This window comes from Sprattus sprattus (genome assembly GCF_963457725.1).
Source record: "Sprattus sprattus genome assembly, chromosome: 1".
NCBI classification, from domain to species: domain Eukaryota; kingdom Metazoa; phylum Chordata; class Actinopteri; order Clupeiformes; family Clupeidae; genus Sprattus; species Sprattus sprattus.
In genome coordinates, this window is record NC_137920.1 from 33,701,657 (window position 1) to 33,726,450 (window position 24,794).

At 41.8% G+C, this 24,794-nt stretch overlaps 2 protein-coding genes across 3 annotated transcripts in view; both read right to left on the minus strand.

Annotated features, from left to right (window-relative positions):
* Positions 1-1,924: 1,924 nt before the first annotated feature.
* On the minus strand, positions 1,925-13,741 carry LOC308369319 (alpha-tectorin-like; the record flags this gene model as incomplete). The annotated part of the gene is made up of 14 exons (XM_080843706.1): positions 1,925-2,023; positions 2,244-2,406; positions 2,681-2,926; positions 3,209-3,369; positions 3,587-3,771; positions 7,253-7,372; positions 8,421-8,689; positions 8,942-9,231; positions 9,353-9,541; positions 9,669-9,878; positions 10,009-10,205; positions 10,967-11,531; positions 11,830-12,086; positions 13,732-13,741. 14 exons carry the CDS (start codon positions 13,739-13,741, stop codon positions 1,925-1,927), a joined length of 2,961 nt encoding a protein of 986 aa, XP_080699832.1.
* A 10,093-nt stretch (positions 13,742-23,834) lies between these two features.
* The window catches only part of LOC308377360 (ATP-citrate synthase), a 25,693-nt gene continuing 24,733 nt past the window's right edge, over positions 23,835-24,794 (minus strand). For both annotated transcript variants that reach the window (XM_080853980.1, XM_080853979.1), the window contains one exon: positions 23,835-24,794. This exon is cut by the window's right edge and continues 361 nt beyond it. The gene's annotated coding sequence lies outside the window, so the exon portion shown is untranslated.

A 24,794-nucleotide genomic window follows, 5' to 3' on the forward strand; every position in this document is an offset into this window, starting at 1 on the left:
TTAACTTAACCAAAGTGAGCGAGCGCAATCACAACTATCTAGTCGACAGCAGGGTACACAGCTGACTTCAGTCAGACAGAGCGCACAGTTTGAGCAAACGAGTACACAGCGTGCTGACGTCACACGTTACCGCAACGGCTAAAGGCCGTTTTAAAATCAACGGATTTTGGAAGATGCCTTCACCCGAAGTCTTGTCTTTTAAGACACCTGTCCATTTCGGCATCAAGGCACGGCCATAATATAGTTAGTTTTAGTTTATAATGACGTTCCGCTCCGATCGCATCACTAACTCCTGGCCAGGCAATGATATTTTTACCAGCAATGTCACCAGGGGGGCTCCATCTCATTCTGACTGTAATTCTTTTATAGGACCAACATTCATATTTCAAATAAATTATCCAAGATTTAACATTTTTAAAGTAAAACTTCAAGATATGTCAATCACTGAAGACACCATTTTGAGTTACCTGAAGTCACATGAGCAGCTGCTTGTTTATTTTGAGTTGATAATACCAATAACTTAAAACTTGACTTGTCTCATAACAGGAGGCAGGTGCTTTGCAGCAATTCCCATCACCCACACACAGATCCACATTCTTTTATTATAGTGAAAGCCCTTCCCCTGACCTGGCCCACAGCATTTTAATGAAATCATTACATGTGCACTCAATAAGTAGTTATAAGGTGCTTCTGCCGCCTATCCATAATACATACCACTATGACTCTGTGTTATCTCTCTTTCTCATCTTTGCTATTTTCCACCTTTTCCTTTCCATTTATAACAGTGTGTATTAGTATTCTCATTAAATAAAGCCTGTCCATCCCTCCGTCTGTCCTTCCACTATTCCCAATAATGACACTTCACTGGGTGTCACTACATTACGTCATAAAGACACTGAACACAACTGGTCATACTTGACAAGTCTCCCGTAAGAACCATGTTGAATCAAACATGGCATTTTCTATACACACAAGGGTCATAATGTAGACATCAGTGACAAAATTATTTTTCTTCTCTCTACTTTATTTATTTGAAATTTCCCTAAAAAATGGTTAACACCATAAAAGTATGTATTTTATTCTGCAATACACCATGCTCAGCAAGGAAATAGTATACCTCTATAGCTCATCAGGTAAATTGTGAATATTTTAAAAATATATTTGTTTGTGCAGATCATTTCAGATGAAGCTGATGTAGTCTTTCCCAGACCCAGGTGATTGTCTAGGTATGTTCTCACATCAATGAATATCAGTCAGCAGGACATCGTGCTCTGCTGTATGTTACCACAGAAGAGAAATGGTACAGCACTGTCAAATCATCTCAGAGATGACCGTCATTGAGGCCAATGGTTAATGTTTAAAGATATAGGCCATATTTGCACACATAGGTTCAGATGAAGCCAGTGTGGCTGGAAGTGTTTTTTTGTAGTGATTGTCTGGCTGTGTTCTGAGCTATGAATACTATGAATGTTGGATTGTCGGGATTGGGTGATTATGTATCTGTGTTTATGAATGCTGTGAATGTTGGTTTGTCAGAGCCAGGTGATTGTGTAGCTGTGTTCTGTTCTAGATGAGAGGGGTGAGGGTGAGAACAGAGAGGAACAGGACTATCAGAGATGCAGTCAGACAGTCAGGGCAATCATCTCTCTCCCATCTGGAAAAAACCCACAAATGAGATGACAGAATTAATTTTGATTTGAGGAAACAATTTCTGACCACAATAAGTAAATGTGGGATGGTCAGATCTCTAATCTAGGGTCAGGTAGGTTACAACCCTTAACAGCACTAAATATATTCATAGAATCAAATAGCCTGCACACAAACACACACACACACACACTCACACACACACACACACACACACACACACACATTTGACAACTAGCTGTGTGTAGTCCGTGTTGAATAATCCATGTTTACCTGCTCAGCCACTGGACCAAACCAGAGGCCCCAGTGAAAGGGAGGCACTGTCAAGGAAATCAACAGAGCGGCGCTTCCTCAGGGGATAACCTGGGTAACAGTGCTGTAAACAGGAAGAGAAAAGGAACAGATTTGATTTCTGTTTAGCATTTGCTCCTATTGAAATAATCTGATGTGTGAACAATCTGACAAACATCCAGCAATTATTATTTTTTTTTTTAAACATCTGTGACAAACATATAAGGCTACAACTATAGCCAAACCTTGGCACTACTCTGCTAGTCAGATTCCCTCCTGGTGTGCTCTAGATGTGGTGAACTTACAGCTGTGCAGTCGTTGCCTGCCAACAAGCACAGGTGGATGCTGCAGTGCAGGTAAACCTTGGTGGAGTTTGCAGTGAAGGTGAACATCCTGAAGGAGAAGCGACCTGATGTGCTGTTACCATTCTCAAGCAGCTCCACTGTGCGGTCTTCGGGGTAGGGGCACCTAGAGGGGGAATGACATACGGCAAAAGAGACAGTGAGGACAATAGGTACTTATGAACAAGGGAATAAACCCACATGATGAGCAACAGAAAAAGGGCTGAAGAAATAAGGACTCAAATTATGATGTTGTTGAAGAACCTGTGATAGTTGGGTGAAAAGTTCATGTTTTATATGTTGAGCTCTATGTCCCTTTTTCATTAAGACACGTGTGATAATCTGGTAGTAAGGTATGTAAGAGGGAAGAGTGGGTGTATTGGTGCGTTGGCACAAATTACTCGTTTTTGATGAGTTCCCAACGGATGTGGTAGTCTGCCTGATTGACAGGAGTGGCCCAGCAGGAGTCCATCACTATGGCGATCTGGCGGCTGTCCACGCCCTCCACGTGGACCGCCACGTACAGCCGCTGGTTCACCACCACATTCACCATCCCAGAGAATGCATGAGAGAATCCTGCATCTTCATAGGGAATCATTCGGACACGGTAGGTTCCATTACCTCCTGGTAACTTCTTAGTCAAAATGCTGTAGAGTTACAAATAGTTTTTATTCAGTTCATTTTAAGACAGGCAGAAAACTTAGGCTTTGAAGGGCTTTAATTTGGGGGGAGTAGTTGATGCACTGGGTTTGTGTTGCTGTAAACATATATTTTAAATACAGTGAAAGACTAGTATCTGGATGGGGGCACTCTGTTTTATGACTGAGGAAAGTAGTCTCCAATGTATTGTGTTCAGTCACTGGAGAAAGGCACTGCAAACTAACCAAGAAAAAGTGAGACAAAAGTGCCGTCATGATGGCAAAACCAACCTCTCCAGGGGGTTGATGTCCATGTCCATTGAGAGTGCCTGAGTGAGGGGGTAGGCACAGCAGAAGAGCAGTTGTATCCGTGTCTCTCTGCTGATCATGCCGCCGACTGAGTTGGCCTCCCCCTGGATTGTGTTCTCATAGATGAAGTGGGTACCATTGCTCTGTTAGGCAACAGACAGCACATACAGGGGTCAATGTCTTCGGTAGAAACAAACAATTGCTTCATTCATGCGCTGCTGTCTATTCAGAGTACACATATTTTAACTGTTGGGGGTTTTGCCATTTTTTTGCCATTCTGATTTGAACTTAACACTTAAAGGCAATATCCCTCTAATGAATAGCTTCTTTTATGAATCTTTGGTGTAGAAGCTGTTGTACCCTCAGATTGGTTCCACAAATGTGGTTCTCATTGTCGAAGAGGAACTCCACTCTGCCTTCTTGGAGTGTGCCGTTGCAGCTTGGGTCATTGAGGTGGAGGGTGCCAGCTGAAAAGCCTGCTTCGAACAGCTGGCAGCGAGACAGAGAAATGGTGCCTGTGCTGCTGGAACAGTACTCCACAGAGTCTGAGAAAGACGGGAGGAGAGAGAATGGTGGAAAGAGGTGAATTTGGTGAGGGGAAGAGTGATATGGGAATATAAAGAAGGAGGAATATACTTCTATCCAACATCTAGTATTAGTAAAAGCAGTAGTATCATTAGTAGTAACAATGGACCTCATTCTCAAACATTCTTTAATATCTTCTTATGAACTCTGTGACGCCGGATTCATGAGCGCCTTGAAATGTGGTGGTGCGGTGTTGCACCAGCTAGACCAGGGGTGGGCAAACTTTTTGACTCGCGGGCTACAATGGGTTCTAAAATTTGACATAGGGGCCGGGCCAGGAACAGATGGATGGAGTGTTTGTGTGAACTTATATAAATGACATGTAAAAATCATCACATGAAAGGATTTGGCCTTAAACAGGTAGCAAAGCATTTATTTGCAAGGCAATTAAAAAAATTGCACGAACATGAACAATACAAAAACCTGTCGTAACGTGACTGATCAAACATCATGAAAACATCTGAGGCCTGCGCCCAAATCACTTGAACTTCTTTATTATTTACATTAACAGGTTAGAGAAGCTACCAGGAGCTACCAGTAATTTCCATACGCCGTTGCAATGCACTATAGGAATTGCGAAATATTGCTTCTTTACCTAATAATAATTGACCATCATTGAGACAAATGGAACAGAATCTGCAAATAGCCTAGCTAGCATACGAATCAAACTATTGATAGAGAAGACAAATATAACACCTGCTTTCTATATTTTAATGAAATATAAACGATTAAATATATATATATTGTTTTACATGTGCACAATTTGAAAATATGCATGACAAATATCATGCACCATTTTCTTTACCCTCCGTTCTACTACCTTCATGTGCTGCATATCAGAAATTGCCGACAGAAAAGCGAACTAGAATGCGTTTCGTGAACGAACTGCGAGAGTGTGCTTGCTCTGTTGCGTCCATGACCGAGAGAACAAGTGCCTTGGAATTGGGGCAGGTGTCAGCTCTCCAGCTCTCCCTGCTGGATGAGTATGCACAAATGAGTATGCATGAGTGAGTATGCATGAGTGAGTATGCATGAGTGAGTAAACATGAGTGAGTATGCACGAGTGAGTATGCACGAGTGAGTATGCACGAGTGAGTATGCATGAGTGAGTATGCATGAGTGAGTATGCATGAGTGAGTAAACATGAGTGAGTATGCACAAGTGAGTATGCATGAGTGAGTATGCATGAGTGAGTATGCATGAGTGAGTATGCATGAGTGAGTATGCATGAGTGAGTAAACATGAGTGAGTATGCACGAGTGAGTATTCATGAGTGAGTAAACATGAGTGAGTACGCATGAGTGAGTAAACATGAGTGAGTATGCACGAGTGAGTAAACATGAGTGAGTATGCATGAGTGAGTAAACATGAGTGAGTATGCATGAGTGAGTATGCATGAGTGAGTAAACATGAGTGAGTAAACATGAGTGAGTATGCATGAGTGAGTAAACATGAGTGAGTATGCACGAGTGAGTAAACATGAGTGAGTATGCATGAGTGAGTATGCATGAGTGAGTACGCATGAGTGAGTACGCATGAGTGAGTAAACATGAGTGAGTAAACATGAGTGAGTATGCATGAGTAAGTATGCATGAGTGAGTATGCACAAGTGAGTATGCACGAGTGAGTAAACATGAGTGAGTATGCATGAGTGAGTAGAGCCCTGGTATGGAAGGTGTCTCTTAATATTCCTAGTTATACAGTTGAATGGAGAGGGACAGAGAGAGAAGAGGAACCGTGCGCAGGTGTCAGTGACGGTGCAGATCCATACAAGCGATCTGGGCGACGCGATCTGGGCGACCCCATGCATTTCAACGGGAGCCAGCTCCATTGTGACATAAACCAGCGATCTGAGCGACGCGCCTGATGAAAATTCGAACATGCTCAAACTTATGCAAATGAGGAGCGATATTTCACCGGCAGCGGCCAACATTTCAGAGAAAGAACACGCCCACTCAAAGCAATGGAATTTGATTGCGTCGCTCAGATCGCTTGTATGGATTTGCACCGTGAGAGTTGTCAGTGAATCACAGGTGCAAGCCAGTTTAATGAGCCTATTATGATGTCATAATGCCTCAAAGTTCTGCCATGCAAGTCTATGGAGAAAAAAGGTGATGGAAAAAGAGGAATAAAAAAGGAGTGGCAAGGAGTACCGCCACGAAAAGTCATAGCAACTTGCACCGGATCGGGCCGGACGTTTTGGTGTTTGAACGGCGTCTCTATCTCAATCGGGCGAGGAGTAGTTAGCTGCAAGAAAAACTACTAGAATAAAAAAAATAGTAAAAAACGAAGAACAATAGTGTGCTTCCCTTCGGGCAAGCACACTAATTATTCTGAGCTGGCTCATGTTACCATGGAAACAATAAACAAAGCTAGCTTTGGCCCACACATGCATTGCGAGATCATGCGCCATCTAGCGGGGAAATGGGAGCATTACAGGAGAAAGGTAAAATTGAATTTAATAATAATAATATTTGGACAAGTTCGGTGGGTCGGATTAAAAAGCACAAAGGGCCGTATACGTAGTTTGCCCATGTCTGAGCTAGACGCTGACCTATCTTCACTGGCGCAGAGGTGAAGGTACTGTTGCAGAATGTAGATGTGTCAATTCTATTTGACTATGGCTATATCTACGTGATTTAGTTTAGCGCTTATTTATTTGTTCAATGCCATTTGCATTTTTCGTGTAGTGCTTTTGCTTATTTTAGGACTTCACGATGTGCTCATAGAATCATGACTGTAAATGTGAAACTTAATCGTTGATGATACAAATATTCTCGTATTTATTATTATTATAATTATTTCAATCCGATTATGTCTGTTTAATTGATGTGAACGCAATAACCAACAATTTTCCACAAATTCAGACTAAAGTACATGGGCCACTCCACTCTGGCCAGGGTTAGGGTAAGTGTTAACCACTCCAATCTGGCCAGGGTTAGGGTTAGGGTTATCTACGACTGCTTTTCTGCCCTCTCCCTTTCTCCCTCCCTCTCTCACTCTCCCTCTCTCTCCCTCTTCCTCTCTCCCTCCCTCCCTCTCTCTCTCCCTCCCTCTCTCCACTCCACTCTGGCCTATCTACGACTGCTTTTCAGCCCTCTCTTCCTCTCCCTCTCTCTCTCCCTATCTCCCTCCCTCCCTCCCTCTCTCTCTCCCTCCCTCTCTCCACTCCGGCCTATCTACAAATGCTTTTCCACCCTCTCTCTCCCTTCCTCTCGCCCTACCTCTCTCTCTCCACTCCAATCTGGCCTATATACGACTGCTTTCTGCGTTCTTAAATCTTGTTCTTAGTTATGAACGAATCTCAGATAAGAAAACTTTCATGAATACCAGAATTGTCCCAGGAACTTTATAAGTGGAGGTAAGAAGAAATATGTCTTAACTGGTTCTTAAATGCATTCGAAAATGAGGTCCACTGTATGTAGCCATATTAGACCTTACCAAAGCATTCAGCATTAGGTCTCAGGTGATCCTCATTGCAGAAGCAGCCGTAGACTCCACCTTTCTGGCCACACCACTCATCCTCATTGCAGTCCAGTTCTTCACAGGGGTCAACAACAGCTGCTCAAAAACATGGCAAATCCAGATGTATTGGTAGAATTAATTGAAATAGGCATTGGCAGAAACAGGTGGGGTGAAATATGATTGGTGGAGACACCTGGATGTATCAGTAGACCACTAATTGTAACAATACAGTAGAAAAGTCATAACAGGCTTCATGAAGTACTGCACTGCAGGTCATGCTGGTATTGTTATGGCTCAGGCTAAGCAAACAGTGGATGCAGGACCTTTCTGTGGTAGATGTTGATTTATGCCTGGTTTACATCAGAGGAACTCCCTTTCCTCTCTTTATTATTATACATATATTTGTCTATGTTATGTGGTTTACCTGCGTAGACTAACCATGAAATTAGGCATTACCACTTCAGACATCTGAGGCCATGGAAGATTTGCTCCACAGAATTCTGTACACATCAAAGAGGATTCCAAAGACAACTGGGCCGTCACAGAGCCTGAAGGCACGTGTGGGGTTTGGTAGGTTTGACCATTGATTCAAAATCTAACGGTATCATGCCCCCTACTTAGGTAAGATCATTTTTAATTTTACTTCCTAAGCACAACGGTCAATTTCTAGAATATATAGTCAAAAAGTTATGATGTAGCTAGCTCTCCTAATGCTAACTGCTCGGGTGATCTTATAGCATCATAGGTTTGGTAAATGTGTGGTGTTTTGGTTGTGGTGAGTATGGTAAAGTTAGGGTTGTACCTTCCTGAGTAACTGAAATGATCTGTATGCTATTTAGATCTTAGTATTGCAGAGTCTGTGACCTTATGAGCAACATTCGGCTTAAATAGTTGCATATATTTCGAAAAAATATCATTTATCCTCTTCTCCGAACTACTGGATGCTGTTTGTTTTTATTGTCTACCGTTTCTTGGACCAAAGTTGTTTATAGAGCGAGGTGTATCAAAAATATATTTTCCACTTTCGTTTGATCTGTAGTTTGTAACGGTAAAATTGGTCCACATCCTGGGGCTTATGGACTTAATAGGTCTTTTGCTTTTAAACTTACAACAAAAATGTAGGCAATGAAAATGATGTACTCACAGCAATGTAGTGCAGAACGCCATTCTGTTGTTCGGGGCCCATGCACAGTGCAAGCTGTCTCATAGGCCGCCACAGCTGAGCACAGCATGCCATTGGCTGGTGTGTAGGCACAGAGATCATACACGCAGGAAGTGAGGTACGCCTGTGGGTCAATATGCAGGTGGCACTGCCGGAACGGGCCGCTGCTGTTGGTGATGATGCTGCACAGATCTGTGTATTCTGTTCTGAAGAGACACGTCTCATCTCCAATCTGGTCGCTGACTCCACATCTAGGGAAGATCAGGAGAAGAACATGATCCACAATGAAGTTCGGGAGAAAAAAATCAGTATCAAACATGCTGCAAATTTGAATGTTAAATGTGCAAATGGCAGCATTGCCAAAAGGTACAATAACTTACATTTCATACCTAGAATTTCTTAATGTTTCAATTCTGAATAGTAAACTTGATATCTGATTAAGAGTGTGCCTAAAGGGATGGTCTATAATGTATTCTTTTACTTCTCACATAAATCATACTCACCTAGGACTGCTTGCATTTGATTTCCAACTTTGACCAAATTGCCTGTCAGTCTGGGCCAGAGTGCCATTGGGCAGAACCTTGTCGTCTGCTGGGTTGTCATTGTGATTTCCACACATCCCACACACAGATTGATGATAATTTGGACTCAGTCTGACTAGAAGTGTACTACGACCATCAAACTGGACCACCAGCTCCCCTGAGGCATTCACAACCACAAATCCAGACTCCCGAGTCAACTGCGCCAGGGAGCCAACCTGAATGCTGTTTGCATTGTTGTCTTGCCCGTCAACCTGAAAACAAAACATGAGAGAGCTACAGTGAGGTGGGACAGAAGTGTTTGCATTATGTACTGAACTACAAGAACATCCTCACTGAGGAGACCCTTCATGTGCACTGTCCTGTGAGAGGTACCTTGACTCTCCTGTTCTGCCCAATAGTGATGTGGCTTTGTACTCCTCCACGAGAGAGCCACACATCCACAGTGGACACAAAAGACACAATTAAATTGCCACGGTGACTATTAGCGGCTACTACACGGAAGGCCAAGGCGTCATCAGGTATGTTGCCACAGGTGTGGGTAATCTCATAAGCACAGGTGCCCTGGAGATTGGTATGGAAAAACATGAGTATGTACAAAGTCCAAAACAAACTCATCTAGAAAAAAAAATCTTAGAATTAGGACCTTTCTTTACGTTTGATTTTTAAATTTCTTCACTCTCCATCCTACCTGAAAGTGAGCCAAAGCCCCATCGAAGGTGAGGTAGTGAGGGTCTCCCCAGACTGTGCAGGTCGTCAGGTGACCATAGCAACCCCGGCGGCCATCTCTGACAGAGCACTCCTGAGTTGGGGGGCAAAAGGACTGGGTGCAGCGGAAGTCATTGGGGCCAAAACACTCACAGTGCTGAGAGCAAGTTTGTGTCATGAACTGTTCCCCGATCTGACAACACAAGAGAGCAACACTGCATTAAAAATACTTGCTAGAAGACATAATGGTATATTGTTATGTGGTCCTTAAACTTACTGCATATGTACAGTTTGACCTTGACCCTTGGTCATTTTGTGTTTACCTCAAAGTAGAAGCCGTCATAAAGACAGCCACACTGTTCCACAGGGACACAGCGGCCCACGCTCCTCACAAATCCATCATCACAGAAACAGCCCTCAGCACAGGTCCTGTTACAGCTGGCATCAATGCTGCTGGCACAGGTGTGCCCACATTCTGTGCCACACAGGTCGTAGTGGCTACTTTCTGGACACTCCATTTCTGTTGACATGGGTAATGGCTTTGTTACTTTTTAAAGATAATAACCAACACTGCAGCTGTAAAACTGAAGGTTGAGGTACAGTACATGATTCTAACCAACACTGCAGCTGTAAAACTGAAGGTTGAGGTACAGTACATGATTCTAACCAACACTGCAGCTGTAAAACTGAAGGTTGAGGTACAGTACATGATTCCAACCAACACTGCAGCTGTAAAACTGAAGGTTGAGGTACAGTACATGATTCTAACCAACACTGCAGCTGTAAAACTGAAGGTTGAGGTACAGTACATGATTCTAACCAACACTGCAGCTGTAAAACTGAAGGTTGGGTACAGTACATGATTCTAACCAACACTGCGGCTGTAAAGCTGAAGGGTGCAGTCCCTGATTCATATCCAATTCACATTTTGTCAAAGTTTGCATATTGCCCCTCACGGCCCTCTACCTCTACCACTCATTACAACCCTGGAGTTCACACACAGTCCTAGATCTGTAAACTGGGAACGAACCTAGTGCCTCAGACCAAGCAATAAACCATTTCAACCAATCAACGTGTGGCTTCAGGAGCATGAAAGGAAGGGATGTGATATGATGAACTAAAATATCAACAACCTTTTTGCCATAATCATAGATTGTACCTTGAATAGATGTTTGAAATACATCAATTATCTATATATAGAGAATCTTTGCTTCTGGTAAGATGGTAAAGATACAAACAACAACAGTACAGCAGAGTTTGAGCCAGGTCCTGGAAACTTACCGCAGGTGACATTTTGGCGCCAGGGGTAGATAATGGCATTTGCAGTTTGGCATGCGCTGACATATGCTTCCATCGCACGGCAGATGACTTCATTTCTGCTCCCAGACAGGCACACGTCAAAGACACAGTTGTTGAAGAATGGCTGGGGGTCCACGTGGGCATGGCAGAAGCTCAGTGGTCCATTGCTAGCTCTGAGTAGCTCACACTGGACACGGGCTCTCGAGTCATCTTGGCACACTGGGCAAGAGTTTCCACATCCTCCAGTGCAGGGCATGCCGTCATCAACCTTCCAGTGGTCTCCAAAATCAGAAGCAGGGACGTCCACAGAGCCAGAACCCTCTTCCTCGATAGTCAAGTCGTCACCCTGGAGGCCGTTGAAGTTTCCACACAGGCCACATGTGGCACCACTGTAGTTAGATGGCACTGTGATGTCCAACACCCAGCGGCCATCATAACCGACAGTCAGACCAAAGTCTGTTTTCACAAACGTGTGCAGTCCATTAGCAAAGACAGACACTCTGCCCCCATCAAGAAGGACTGGCAGGTTTCTTGTCTCCCCATTCAACTGTCAGAGTCAGAGGGTTAGGTGTTATTTGAACAGGATTATATGACAAGCAGAGACTAATCTCACCTAATAACTAACTAATGTTACAGCATTAATAACGAATGTTATCACAACAAAAAAGAAAGCATGACGAAATATAATGACTTAACATTTTTATATTGATTGGTTAACAGATGACAGATCTTTTAAAAGTGACTTCACGCATGATAGGCAGTCACTTGAGAAAAGATGACAGGTTGAGAAACTGGTTCCACCATGATGGAATGAGAATGAAGATGACTATGAACTAAACCCTCACCTGCACAGTCCCCCGATTGTCTTTTGAGATGTACACCAGATGTCCAGACACATTGACGTAAACTGCCACAGTGATGGAGACCTGCAGGCCATTCCACGCCTCATTCCTGGCCTCCACCTGAAAGTGAGGTAGGCCTCGTGTTCCATCGCACACTGATGCCAGGACATAACGACATGTACCCTGGAAGTCAAAGGTGCGTCTGTCAAAGGAGGTGTAGTGGGGGTCTCCAGAGGCAGAGCAGGTGGCCCAATGTAAGTCTATGGGAGAATTTATATTAGTTTTTCTTTAATATCTTAAAAAGTATAAAGTTTACAATTTTTTTAAATACATAGCATACATACCTACGCGACAAAGTTTGAACAAAGTTTCTACGTTAAGCGGTTCAAGCTGAATTGAGCGCAGAAAATGGTAAAACGAATAACTTGAAAATGCATTTTCTGAAGGAAATACCAATGCATGAAATGCAAAGGTTAAGAAGGGAAGAAAAAAGAAAGAAGAGTGAAAGAAGGAAAGAAGAGTGGAAGAAGGGAAGAAGTAAAAAAAGAAGAGTGAAGAAATGAAAGAAGAGTGAAATAAGGAAAGAGATGGAGTGTGAGAGAAAGTAGAGGGATAAATAGAAATCCCTCTTTAATATCTTAAAAAGTTTAGAAAAGTGAAAAATACTTAGCATAAGCGTCCTTTACAAGACCTACACAACAAAGTTTGAACAAAGTTTCTAAGTTAAGCGGTCCGAGCTGAATTAAGCGCAGAAGTCGGTAAGAAGAAGAAGAAGTATAAGAAGCCTAGGAATAACAATACAGGGCATTTCAAGCACTGTAATAAGAAGAAGATGAAGAATATGCACTGTAATAACAAACTTGAACAGATACGGGGCTTCGGTCCACCACCTTCGTATATGAAAAGAACATTTGAGCGTCATTTGACACATCCCAAAGTTTACATTGGGTGAAGGGGCAGTGTTAACTGTGCCCCTTAAATTCTGCTTAGCAACAGGTGCCTGCTGCCCGCAAAAACTGTACCCTGACCCTGTGACCAAGAAAAAATTATTAAGACAGATCTACGCCAGTAACGTTACTGCTAGTTAGTTAGTTTTCTACTATTTTGGAAGTTTGTTCATTTAGCCTACAATGAATAATGTAGACCAACTTACTATTTAAGTGAGCTGCATTGGTGAGTCAAACCTATTTACAGTGCGCCGTTCACTGTAAACAGGATTTGAATATGAATTTTTGAGCTGATGTGTTGCTTTGGACATGTTTCGGACAGTGCGCTGTTCACTGTACCCTATGTATATAAGCTGCATTGGTTGAGCTTTCTTTTCTTTCCTTTTTTCGGAGCTGATGGATGTGTGACAAATTGTAAGAGACTTTTATGGACAAACTATAATGAACTAACCCCGTGTTTCAAGTTGACGCTTGAAATAAATTCTGTTTATAAGCCAACATTTTGTGTACTGTATCAATGAAAAATCACTCATATGCTAGATAGATCCTTTACTTTAAAACTACCTTTCCTGATTTCTCTATTCTCTGGTATTACAAAGAAGTCTGTCAGAAAAAAATGTCCCCTGAATTGCCAGTAGGTTTGCACACTATGAGTGGGGGAGAGAATCTAGTTGGGTAAGTGTGTCTTCCCCTTTTAAATTGTTCTTTCAAATGTCTTTCTAGTTTTAAGGATAGCATTATATGTGTAGAGTGATTACAAGACCGTTCACGTGTCTATTTACACACTGTATTATTTGTTATAAATAGCATGGTTCAAGTCTAAAGATGATCTGAAGATGACTTAAAGCTTTGCCCATGTATTTGCCCAAAGCTGGAGCCTAAGGCCAGAAAACAGTAAGAAGTTGAAAGTGTGGCTTTATTCCATCAATTGCTGAATAATTCTGAATGAATTGCCTACCTTGTGCCATTGTGAATTCACCTGTCAAAGAAAAATAATTGAATATTAGTTCCAGTAGAATGGCACAAAGCAGTGGAAGTGATATTACATCCAGTGTGTTTGGAGGAATCTGCCTGAACCGGCTTTGGGGAGGTCTTACCCATCATCAGCATCGCTGCAGATAGCGCACACACACAGATGGCAAAGCCCATGATGACTGCTGCACCTGGTCTCTCTCACCAGCAGGACAGGACCCACTCCTCTCAGCTGCTGATTTCTAAACAGCATGCAGCATCACATCCACAAACACAAAAGTATGCTTAGGAACGCTAACAATGACCCACTCTTAGAGGCATTTACATTAACATTGGAAATGGCCTTGTATGGTGTTCGGTGTTCCACTGTAAAAGTGAGGACATTTTTGGTCCTGTGTACCTTCAGTCTGTCCTTCTGTCTTGGCCTGCTGTAAGTGTGTGTGTGTGTGTGTGTGTGTGTGTGTGTGTGTGTGTGTGTGTGTGTGTGTGTGTGTGTGTGTGTGTGTGTGTGTGTGTGTGTGTGTGTGTGTGTGTGTGTGTGTGTGCGGGTAGTAGGAATAGGAATCAAGTATCTATATACATTATCATAAATAAAAAAAATATAATTTGAATAAAAAATAAAATAGATAGATAAAATAAATAGACAAAATAGCCAATTATAGAGTATTATATTATTATATAAAACTTATGTTTGATTGTGTTGGTTGTGAAGTCTAATGGCTACTGGCACGAAGGACTGGCCAAGACTCTTTGTGGTGTGCCGAGGAGGGATCAGGATATACCATCTAAACCTGCAAAATACGGTTTTAAGATCTGGGCTGCCTGTGATGTGACTTCCTCATATGCTTGGAAAGACAACATGTTCCAAGAACCTCTGCCTTTGCAGCCACCATTAGGAGGATTCAGGAGGACAATGCTGGTGCCCCACCTAAGTTGTGCTATGTTAACTGACCTGATTTCAAATGAAATTCAAATAAATTAAATAGTTATGAAAAACCTTGCTTCACTTGTAAATGTGTTCAATTTTGTCTACTCAAATCTTGATAATAAATAATGTATTTGATTTTATATAAAAAAAAGGATAGCTTTAATTCATAAATGTAAGATATCAAAGTTAAAGGGCAAATATTAACCATATATATGTAAATGTATACTTGCTGTTTATTTAGCTTCTAATTGGGATAAAGATAGATCAATTAAAATCTATTGAGTATTTTAACATTAAATTGTTTGATTGTGTTGAATTAAAAACCCAAAAATTCAGCTGGTCCACCAGACCCACAACACCGGCTAACACCGGAGTAACAAAAAAATTTACACCATACGTCCCCAACGATTTAACCTCTTTAGTCATGGTGTACAATTAAATAATTTGTTGAAATGCACCTTACCAGTATTCAGGCTGAGGATGTGCAGAAAAGGACTGTATCTCTCAGAGTTATCTCTGGATCTGTGAGGTCCGATGGCTTGGTACTGAATATAAATGTTACACCCAGGATGCTGTGCTCTTGTAGTGAGCGGCGTCGTTTGGCACTGCCAAAGGTACGTCAAGTACGGCAGTCCAGACTATTCTCATTTGTAGTTCCACGTTGGTGGAATGAACTGCGTAGCACTACCAGAGCAGGGGCGTCCCTCTCTTCCTTTAGGAAGGTTTTGAAGACCCAACTCTTCAGAGAGCACCTCCCGTCCTAACTGGCGCTTCTTCTAGTGCTTGACTTGCAACATTCCCGCACTTATTATTATTTTTTTTTCTTAATATGTCTAATGTAAGGTAATATATATTGTTACACCAGGTTCTATTGCTCATAGCTTGACTGTTCTCTCCCTTGTACGTCACTTTGGACAAAAGTGTCTGCTACAGCATACTAAATGTAAAATGTTATGTAAACTGTTGATGGAGCTTCACTTACCCAAGGTGTAGAATCTCCTAAACCTGTTCTTCTGAAAGGTCATAAGTAAATGACAAGGCCTTGAAGAAAGAATTTGAGGGTGAGGTAGATGTTGAAGGTGATAGTGAGGAAATAAGTAAACAGGCCTTTTACCTTTTTACATTACATTTACATTTATTCATTTAGCAGACGCTTTTATCCAAATGGACATACACAGGAGAGGAAAATCAAGCTACAAGCAATGGAGACCTACTATAACAATAAATACTACTTTACATAAGAAACTTAAAAAGTACAGGAATGTAACTGCTGTAAGTGCGAATTAAGTGCTACTTAAAGGAGATAGCTTTAGAGGAAAGATAAGGAGAGGTAAAGGAAGGGAGAGGAAGTGCAAGTGAGGAAAGGAGGTGCTCTATGAAGGGTTGGGTCTTCAAAAGCTTCTTAAAGGTAGAGAGGGACACCCCTGCTCTAGTAGTGCTAGAAAGCTCGTTCCACCGATGTAGAACAATTTTATTGTTTTGGTGCTCTATAAATAGAATTGGAATGAATTTAATTGAGTTGAATTTAACCAGGTAGGCTCCTGTGCCTGGAGCAAAAGGTTTAGTGTAGATTAGAATACTGAGTGGAAAATCCCATTTCAAACAGAAATGTGACAGTGGAATGATGTTTGACGACTTTGCCACTTCAGTTCGTTTGCAACCTGATACACATCCAGTTCATTCTGCAGGTGACAGTTCTAAGAACGTCTTATGTATGTTTTCAATGATTTACTGTAGTTCTTTTATATTTCTGTTGTACATACCACTATTTGAAATTTACCCCAAAAGAATAAGACCATACAAGGATGTATTTCAATCAGCAATACACCATGCTCATCAGTATGTCACCATAGCAAGGATATGATAAAGGTCTATAGCTCAGTAAAGTCAGGAAAATTGTTAATATTACTATTTCTTTAAAAACATTTGCAAGTGCAGATCATTTCAGATGTAGCTTGTATGGCTAAGTGTTTTCTGATATGAACACAGTTTATGTACTGTAGGTCTTTCACAGACCCAGATTGATGTTCTCACATTGATGAATATCAATCAGCAGGACGCCGTGCTCTCCTGTATGTTACCACAGAAGGGAAATGGTACAGCACTGTCAGATCATCTCAGAGATGATCATCATTGAGTGTGGCTGGATTTTTTATTTATTTTTTGCAGTTTTTTGATGATGTACTACATTTTAATCAATCCGTCAAACACACAAGCAGTCAAAGGATACCACTGTGGCCGCACAAATGATCTTCAGTTACATCTGTTATGTCACTCTTCTCCCTAATGGTGGCCCTTTATTGGTTACAGGTGAGACCTATTGTTGGTGGGTAGAGCCTGACCTTTAAAACCTCCTCAGCCCTGGCTGTTAGGTGAGATGGAGCTTGATGGCTACCATGCCCATTTGTCTCTTGGTCATGTAAGTTGTGTTCAGCTTGTTTGGCGGTAACACGCCCCTGTTACCATCCCCATTTGTCTCTTGGTCATGTAAGAGGTGTTCAGCTTGTTTGGCCGTAACATGCCCCTGTTGGCCTGGTCCTGGTTTGTATTGTGGTTCAGTCCTGGTTTGTGTTGGAATGAGACATTTCAGGTTTGAACTAACCAAAGTCCAATTAAAAGGCAACAAACACAAATGAATACAAGATTCATTGGATTATTTATTATTGCCAACCTTTATTAACTCTGATCTTTTAATTCTGCTCTGTGACTCCTTCAATTGCTATAACTGCCAAACGGCTATACAGTGTAATCCAAAGGGACATGCATCTGCGTAAAAGTAAGCCACTTGTTTGCGCTATTATAAGCGCCTGACAATTTGGAAACAATCTATGTGTGTGCGTGCTTATTTGTGTTTCAAGTTGTGTGTTTGTGCATTTTGGGTGTTTATTTTATTAGTGGTGTGTGTGTGTGTGTGTGTGCGTGATCAATCATGCATGTGTCCTGCAGGTATGCAGCAGTAGTCAGCTAGCCAGTTAGTCCTTTTAAGTCTCATTCTAGTGACTCAGATGGAATGTTAGTGAGTGAGATTCCATAGAGGTTAGAGGAAGGATGGTATGGTGACATGAAGGATGGGGATGGTGGCCTTTACAAAGACAGGCTGGTATGGTGACATGACAGGACTAAATTTGGAGTTCCTTCTGGTCAACATTATTAAAACATGTGTGTTTCATTCTGTTTGAGCGTCAAGTCACAGGAACTTGTGAAAGGCCATGCTCAGTTTGTGTGTGTGCCATTTAAAATGCTTAAAGCCCAGAAGGATTGCTGACTGAGCACTTGAATGACGCGCTTGTTAGATGTAAAATAACATTCCAACTTTGGGTCCTCGTTCTTGGTTAAGCAATCTTTATTACTCACAGTAGGATCGAATCTATAAGCATGTCCATACATCCAAACTTGTAACGAATATACATGTAACAGACCTTTGTTAATACAAAAGAAGAGGTCAAAAAGCTATATGCGCTCTCCCTCTGTCAAGCAACACCTGATACCTGCATGACCTTTCCCACCTATATTGTGTGAGCACAATTGAGGTGGAACGCCATCTAGTGTCCAAACAAGATTAAAACACGAAGCCAAATGGCTACTACAGCTTTAATTTACAGTAAAGTAACAACACAGGTGATTCAAACTTTAGTAGTCTAGTCTTCATCATCACTTTCAGTAACACATTTTCGCTGCTTCTGAATTTCTTCATGGCTTTTAATGACTATCAATATTGCTAATTTTGAAGATGACGTCAGAAGGCAATAAGGATCCGTATCAGACTGGCAGACCGGCGTGGAGGTCAATACGCTGCTGGCATGACTACCCATTAGCCAATCAGAATGCTCGTACTGTCGTTGCCATATGATAAAGTCTTTTAATGCCATGTGAACTAGACAGCAGGTGTGCTGCAGAAGGATACAGATACGTGATACATTCACACTGCTATCAGCATTTAACCTGGGTATGTGTGGCTCAAAATAATAATTTCAGCGTCTCACAATATGGAAAGGATCCCTGCAAAGATAGATGCGTCAGTTTACCTCATAACTGTAAAGAAACTGTGCAAAATAACTGTTGAAGGTGGAAATCCCCTTCCCCTTTATCCACAATTTAAAATAAAACGTAGTGGTTTATCAGTCAAATCAAGAAAACATTTTCACGTTTTTTGTTTTGCAACCAAATATACCAACAGATAAATATAAATACATATACCAACTTTAATGAAACAAAGATGATTCTGTTGCCTACAGGATTGTGTTTAAAAAAAACAATACATTCATGAGAACAGCAAACTACCACACCTGTTAATGAAGAATTCTCTGTGCTTTAGCGAATTTGAACAGCCAATCAAGGTCAATATTGTCTGTAATTTCCACAGGCTTAATTCAATGTAGAGTTTGTTCTTAATAATTAAACCTTTTCCTTATTAACATAAGGTGGGTTTATATGAGTAATGCTTGCTGGTGTACAGTTGTGTCTTTTGCACTACAATAACTTCTATTCTACTGTACTCTATTTAGGTTGGAGTTGATGTTATAACACACACACACACACACTGCATAACTTCAATTCTACTGTACTTTATTAAGCTACCTGCGTCAGTGTAAGTACACATTGCAACAACCCGAATGGAGATGGCATTCATGTTCTGATTGATCTTAAAGACCTTCATTTCTTATATGCTGTTCATAAAAACAGGTCTGTTAAGTAACAAAAGGTGATATTGCTGTGTCATCAGTTATTGGCATCTTTTAAAAGTGATGCATGAGGGAACAAGCACATCTCTTTCTCTTGTCTTTAAGCTTAGCTAATTCTTGATGTTTGTCTGTCCTTGATTCCTCACATTCTCACAGTCAGTCACCTACACACACACATTGTGACATTGTCACATAACCTTGTGAACTCACACACACAAACACACACTCTCTCACACACACACACACACACACACACACACACTCATTCCGTCACTGATGCATTAGATGATTAGACTAAGCTTAGCTCATTTTTGATGTTTGTCTGTCCTTGATTCTTCTATCCTCACATCCAGTCACCCCCACCAACCCCCCACCCCCACCCCACACACACACATTCAGTCACTGATGCATTAGATGATTGGACTAGATTAGATTAAACTTTATTGTCATTGCACAGAGTATAAGCACTGAGGCAACGAAATGCAGTTCGGATCTAACCAGAAGTGCAAAAGCAGAAGAGTGCAGAGTATGTGCATATGTATTGTAGTAATTTAAAAATAGGTAAATAGGATGTATACAGTATGATAAAAGATATAAGTGGTATGAACAGTAAGAAAATAAGCAGCAATAGTGGTCAATAGTGCAGATGTGATATAGATATATGTAAAGTGCAGGTGAAGTACAGGTGAAGGTGGCAGTAGAAGTTATAAATGAGGTAGGAGGCATGATTAGATATAAATACGTTTAATATGGATGTGGACAACAATTTTAAATGAATAGATAGACAAATTAACAATTTTAGTGCATATGTTCAGTATGGAATCAGATCAATGCCATACATATTTTGTATCTGTAATATAGATTTTGTATCTGTGAAACCATCTACACTTTCAAAACCTATCTACAGATACGGATTTCAAATACGAAATGTATCTACACTTTCAAAAACTATCTTCACGGGGTCTGATCAGCCTCGGTTGGGTCGCCTGGAGGAGGGTGTCTGTTGCAAGACCGGAAACACCCAGTGACTCCAGGAAACAACACTGATGATGTGTCCAAGTTTGCGCATCAGTAGATGTATTTTTAACTATCCTGTAGTCAGTAACTGAAATCCGTATCTTTAGAGAGTTTTTGAAAGTGAAGATAGTTTTTGAAGGTGTAGATAAATATCGTATTTGAAATCCGTATCTGTTAATAGATTTTGAAAGTGAAGATAGTTTTTAAAAAGTGTAGATACATTTCGCATTTGAAATCCGTATCTGTAGATAGGTTTTGAAAGTGTAGATGGTTTTACAGATACAAAATCTATATTACAGATACAAAAAATGTATGGCATTGATCTGATTCCATAGTTCAGTGGCTGGAGGGAGGTGTGTGGCAGACAGGCCAGGTGTGGGGGGTAGTGTTCATGATTGGGGGGGGGGTAGTGTGTTCATGACTGGGGGGTAATTGTTGACTGGGGGGGGTTAAGGTTAACGCACACACGCACACTCACACAGCATCACCTCAGATCACACACACACACACACACACACACACACACACACACACACACACACACACTATCATACAGCATCACCTCAGATCTAATCCATTATTGTGTTATCTCTGTGTTAGGGTTAAGGTAACCACGGCAATGAGCACAGAATCAGATGGATCAAGGCTGAGTTCTTTCAGACTGACTGTGACTAACTCTAACCCTAAGCCTGTCATCAGCCACCATCAAGACTGCAATAGAGCCCTACACAACAGGTGCCCATAGCCATGAGTGGGTTAGGGTTGTGTTCAATGCAATCCATCAATAAACAAGTTCAAATCTGAAATGTCTCATTCCAACACAAATCAGGACTGAACCACAACACAAATCAGGACCAGGCCAGCAGGGGCATGTTACGGCCAAAGAAGCTGAACACAACTAACATGACCAAGAGACAAATGGGCATGGTAACAGTCACACATACCATCTCTATATTTCTGTATTTAGCGTTCTGTTGTTGTATATAAGTATATATATATTCTGTTATGCTGAGTGCTGTTGCTGTATATATTGTATGTAAATATATATATATATATATATGTATAAGTACTTTAATATAATAATAATAATAATAATAATAATACATTTTATTGGTATTGCACTTTACATCATACAGATCTCAAAGTGCTACATATACATATAAGACAACAACAATGAACAATAATTAGCAGAAAGCTTTTGAAAAAAGATAAGTTTTCAGGCCTTTTTTAAAAACGTCAATAGACTGTGGGGCCCTGAGATGGTCAGGGAGGGCATTCCACAGCCTTGGGGCAGCAGAGGAGAAAGCCCGGTCACCCATGGTGCAGAGCTTAGTTCTGGTGGCTTGAAGGGTGTTTGCGGATGCAGAACGGAGGGAGCGTGAGGAGGTCTGGGGGGAGAGGAGTTCCCTGAGGTAGGGGGGAGCATGTCCGTATAGGCATTTGTGGGTGAGGAGGGAGACCTTGAACTCTATTCTGAGTGGGACTGGGAGCCAGTGAAGTGCTTTCAGGGTGGGGGTGATGTGGTCGTGTTTACGCACCCTCATCAGGATCCTGGCAGCGCTGTTCTGGATATATTGCAGTCTCTGTATGCTCTTGCCAGGGATCCCAATGAGGAGTGCGTTACAGTAGTCCAGTCTGGAGGAGACAAAGGCATGGACAAGCTTCTCTGCATCTGCCAGGGTGAGTGATGGCCGGAGTTTGGCAATGTTCCTGAGGTGATGAAATGAAACCTTGCAGAGGTGTTTGATGTGGGTGTCATAGGTCAATACAGCATCCATTTTAACACCCAGGTTGGTAACTGATTTTGAAAGAGAGATGTTTTGGCCAGAGAAGGTAATGCTAGTGATGGTGGAAGAGCGGAGCTGATGTGGTGTGCCGACTAGTATGGCTTCCGTTTTCCAACTGTTCAGCTGTAGGAAGTTTACCTTCATCCACGCCTCAATCTCCTCCAAGCAGGTGGTCAGAGTGGATGTTGGCAGAGGTGCAGCAGAAGTGGGTGTTGTCCTAATGTAGAGCTGTGTGTCATCAGCATAGCAATGGTAGGAAATCCCATGCTTGCTGATGACATTTCCCAGGGGGAGCAGGTAGAGGGAGAAGAGGGTGGGGCCCAGCACAGAGCCTTGAGGGACGCCGCAGGTGACGTTGTGGGTGTAAGATTTTGCACTGCCCAAGGCGATGTGCTCAGTTCTGTCGGTAAGGTAGGAGGTGAACCAGTTTAGTACATTGCCTGAGAGCCCAATGGTGTATTGCAGGCGGTGGAGGAGGATGTTGTGATCCACTGTGTCGAAAGCAGCTGTTAGGTCCAGGAGGATGAGGAGAGATGGGGAGCCAGTGTCTGCTGCCATCAGGAGGTCATTGGTGACCCTGACCAAGGCTGTCTCTGTACTATGGCCAGTACGAAACCCTGACTGGAGCTTCTCAAAAAGGTTATTAAGTTTGAGGTGATCTTGGAGTTGTGCTGCAACAGTTTTTTCCAAAACCTTTGACAGGAAAGGAAGATTGGAGATGGGCCTGTAGTTGGAAAGGACTTCAGGATCCAGAGAGGGTTTTTTCAACAGTGGTCTGATGACAGCAGTTTTTAAGGAGTTTGGGATATGGCCGGCCAGGAGGGAGAGGTTTATGATCCTGGTGATGAGTGGAGAGATGGCAGAGATGTTGGTTTTCAGCAGGGTTGAAGGGAAAGGGTCCAAGGCACAGGTGGACAGCTGCATTTTTCTGATGATAGCCTCCAACTCTTCCTGCGTGACATCAGAGAAGAAGCAGAGGGGCGGGACAGACTTTAACAGTGAGTTACTGTTAAAGTCTGTCCCGAACTAAGAACTCAGAATATATATATAAAATATATTCCACGGCGCTTTGTTGCACTTTTAATATTTATATATATTTTTTGGCTCTACCTACCGTTTTTAGATATGCAATATTGTTGTGTTATATGTTGTTGTTGTGTTATATGTTGTCGCTCGTCGCACCAACAGGAGAAGCACTACAAATTCTAGCAAATGATCTATAAGATTCTGTAAATATGTATAAATAGTAATTAATAAATGAATGAATTAATTGTAATCAATGAAATGAAATGTAATGTTGGAGCGCCCTCTATAGGACTTGGCGCGGTATATGTCTATGCTTTAGAGAGCACAGCCGCCATGTTCTTGTCATGTCCTGAGCCACGTAGATTTTGTTGGTCTTTGTTGGGTTTTGGAGCTTTGTTGTTCTTCTTTTCGGTCTCTCTTTCGGAACAATAGTCATCATGATTAGTTGTTTTAAGTAGTTTATATGGAAAACAAAAGTGTAGTTCAAGTTTGGATAGTTTTGAAAAAGTACTCTTCTAGGAACCTCTGGATCAGGCTTTTGCCTCGGTCATGACGACACAGGAAGTCCAAGAAATGTCTGATAAGTTATTAATTACAAACAATGCTACCCCACCCCCACCCCCCACCCCCAACACAAAGACAGACAGTGTGGCTTTTAAAGACTCTTTATTCACCTAAACATTACAGTTTTGTCAGACATTATATTAAAAATCAAAAGCACAACAGAAGCACATTTATTTCACATATAAATATGTTTTAGTCAAACATTAAAAAAATAAAACTGGCCGGAGAGAATGGCCGCTGCCTCTTTCAGAAATTAAAATGGTGCCTTATCACAGAGAATATCATGTGAACAGTTAGTCAGAGCAGCAAGCAAGAGACACACACTCACACACACACGTTTGTACAAGCACAGAGACCCACATGCCGGTGCCATGCCAACTGTTGCTAAGTAACTACACTACCACATCACCATGGTCCTTTGCAGTAGTCCTAAAGACAGATAGGGTTGGGGTTGAACAGATAGGTTGTTGTTTCTTTACGTCAGAGACTTGCAGTTATTAGCTAGTTAGGACACTTAAAGCGCGGCATCTTGGCTAGAGTTACAGGGTTAAGACGTCCCTAGGCAACCCTAGAGTTACAGGTGTTTCTACGCGAAGGGGTCAGGAGTTAAGGTCAAAGGTTATAGTTACAGGTGTGTCTACGCCACATCTCAGCTCTACAGGGAACAGTTCACTACTGAGTCACATTACATAGAAGCCTGCATCTAACAGACACCCACACACACATTATATATAAGCCTGCATCCAACACACACACTACATAGAAGCCTGCATATCTCTCTTTCACACACACTCACTCTCACACACACACACACACACACACACACACACACACACACACAAGCATTGTCAGATATGATGCATGTTAGGACTTCTTAGGTGAGTAGTGTATCTAGGTGTGTGTGTGTGTGTGTGTGTGTGGTTGTTGAACTACATTCAAAAGATAACACAAACCACCACTCTTCTACCCTAAACTTCCATGGCAACCACTCGCCTTCCCTAAACTTCCATGGCAACCATTTTATAGTGTCAGAAGTCAAAGGTCA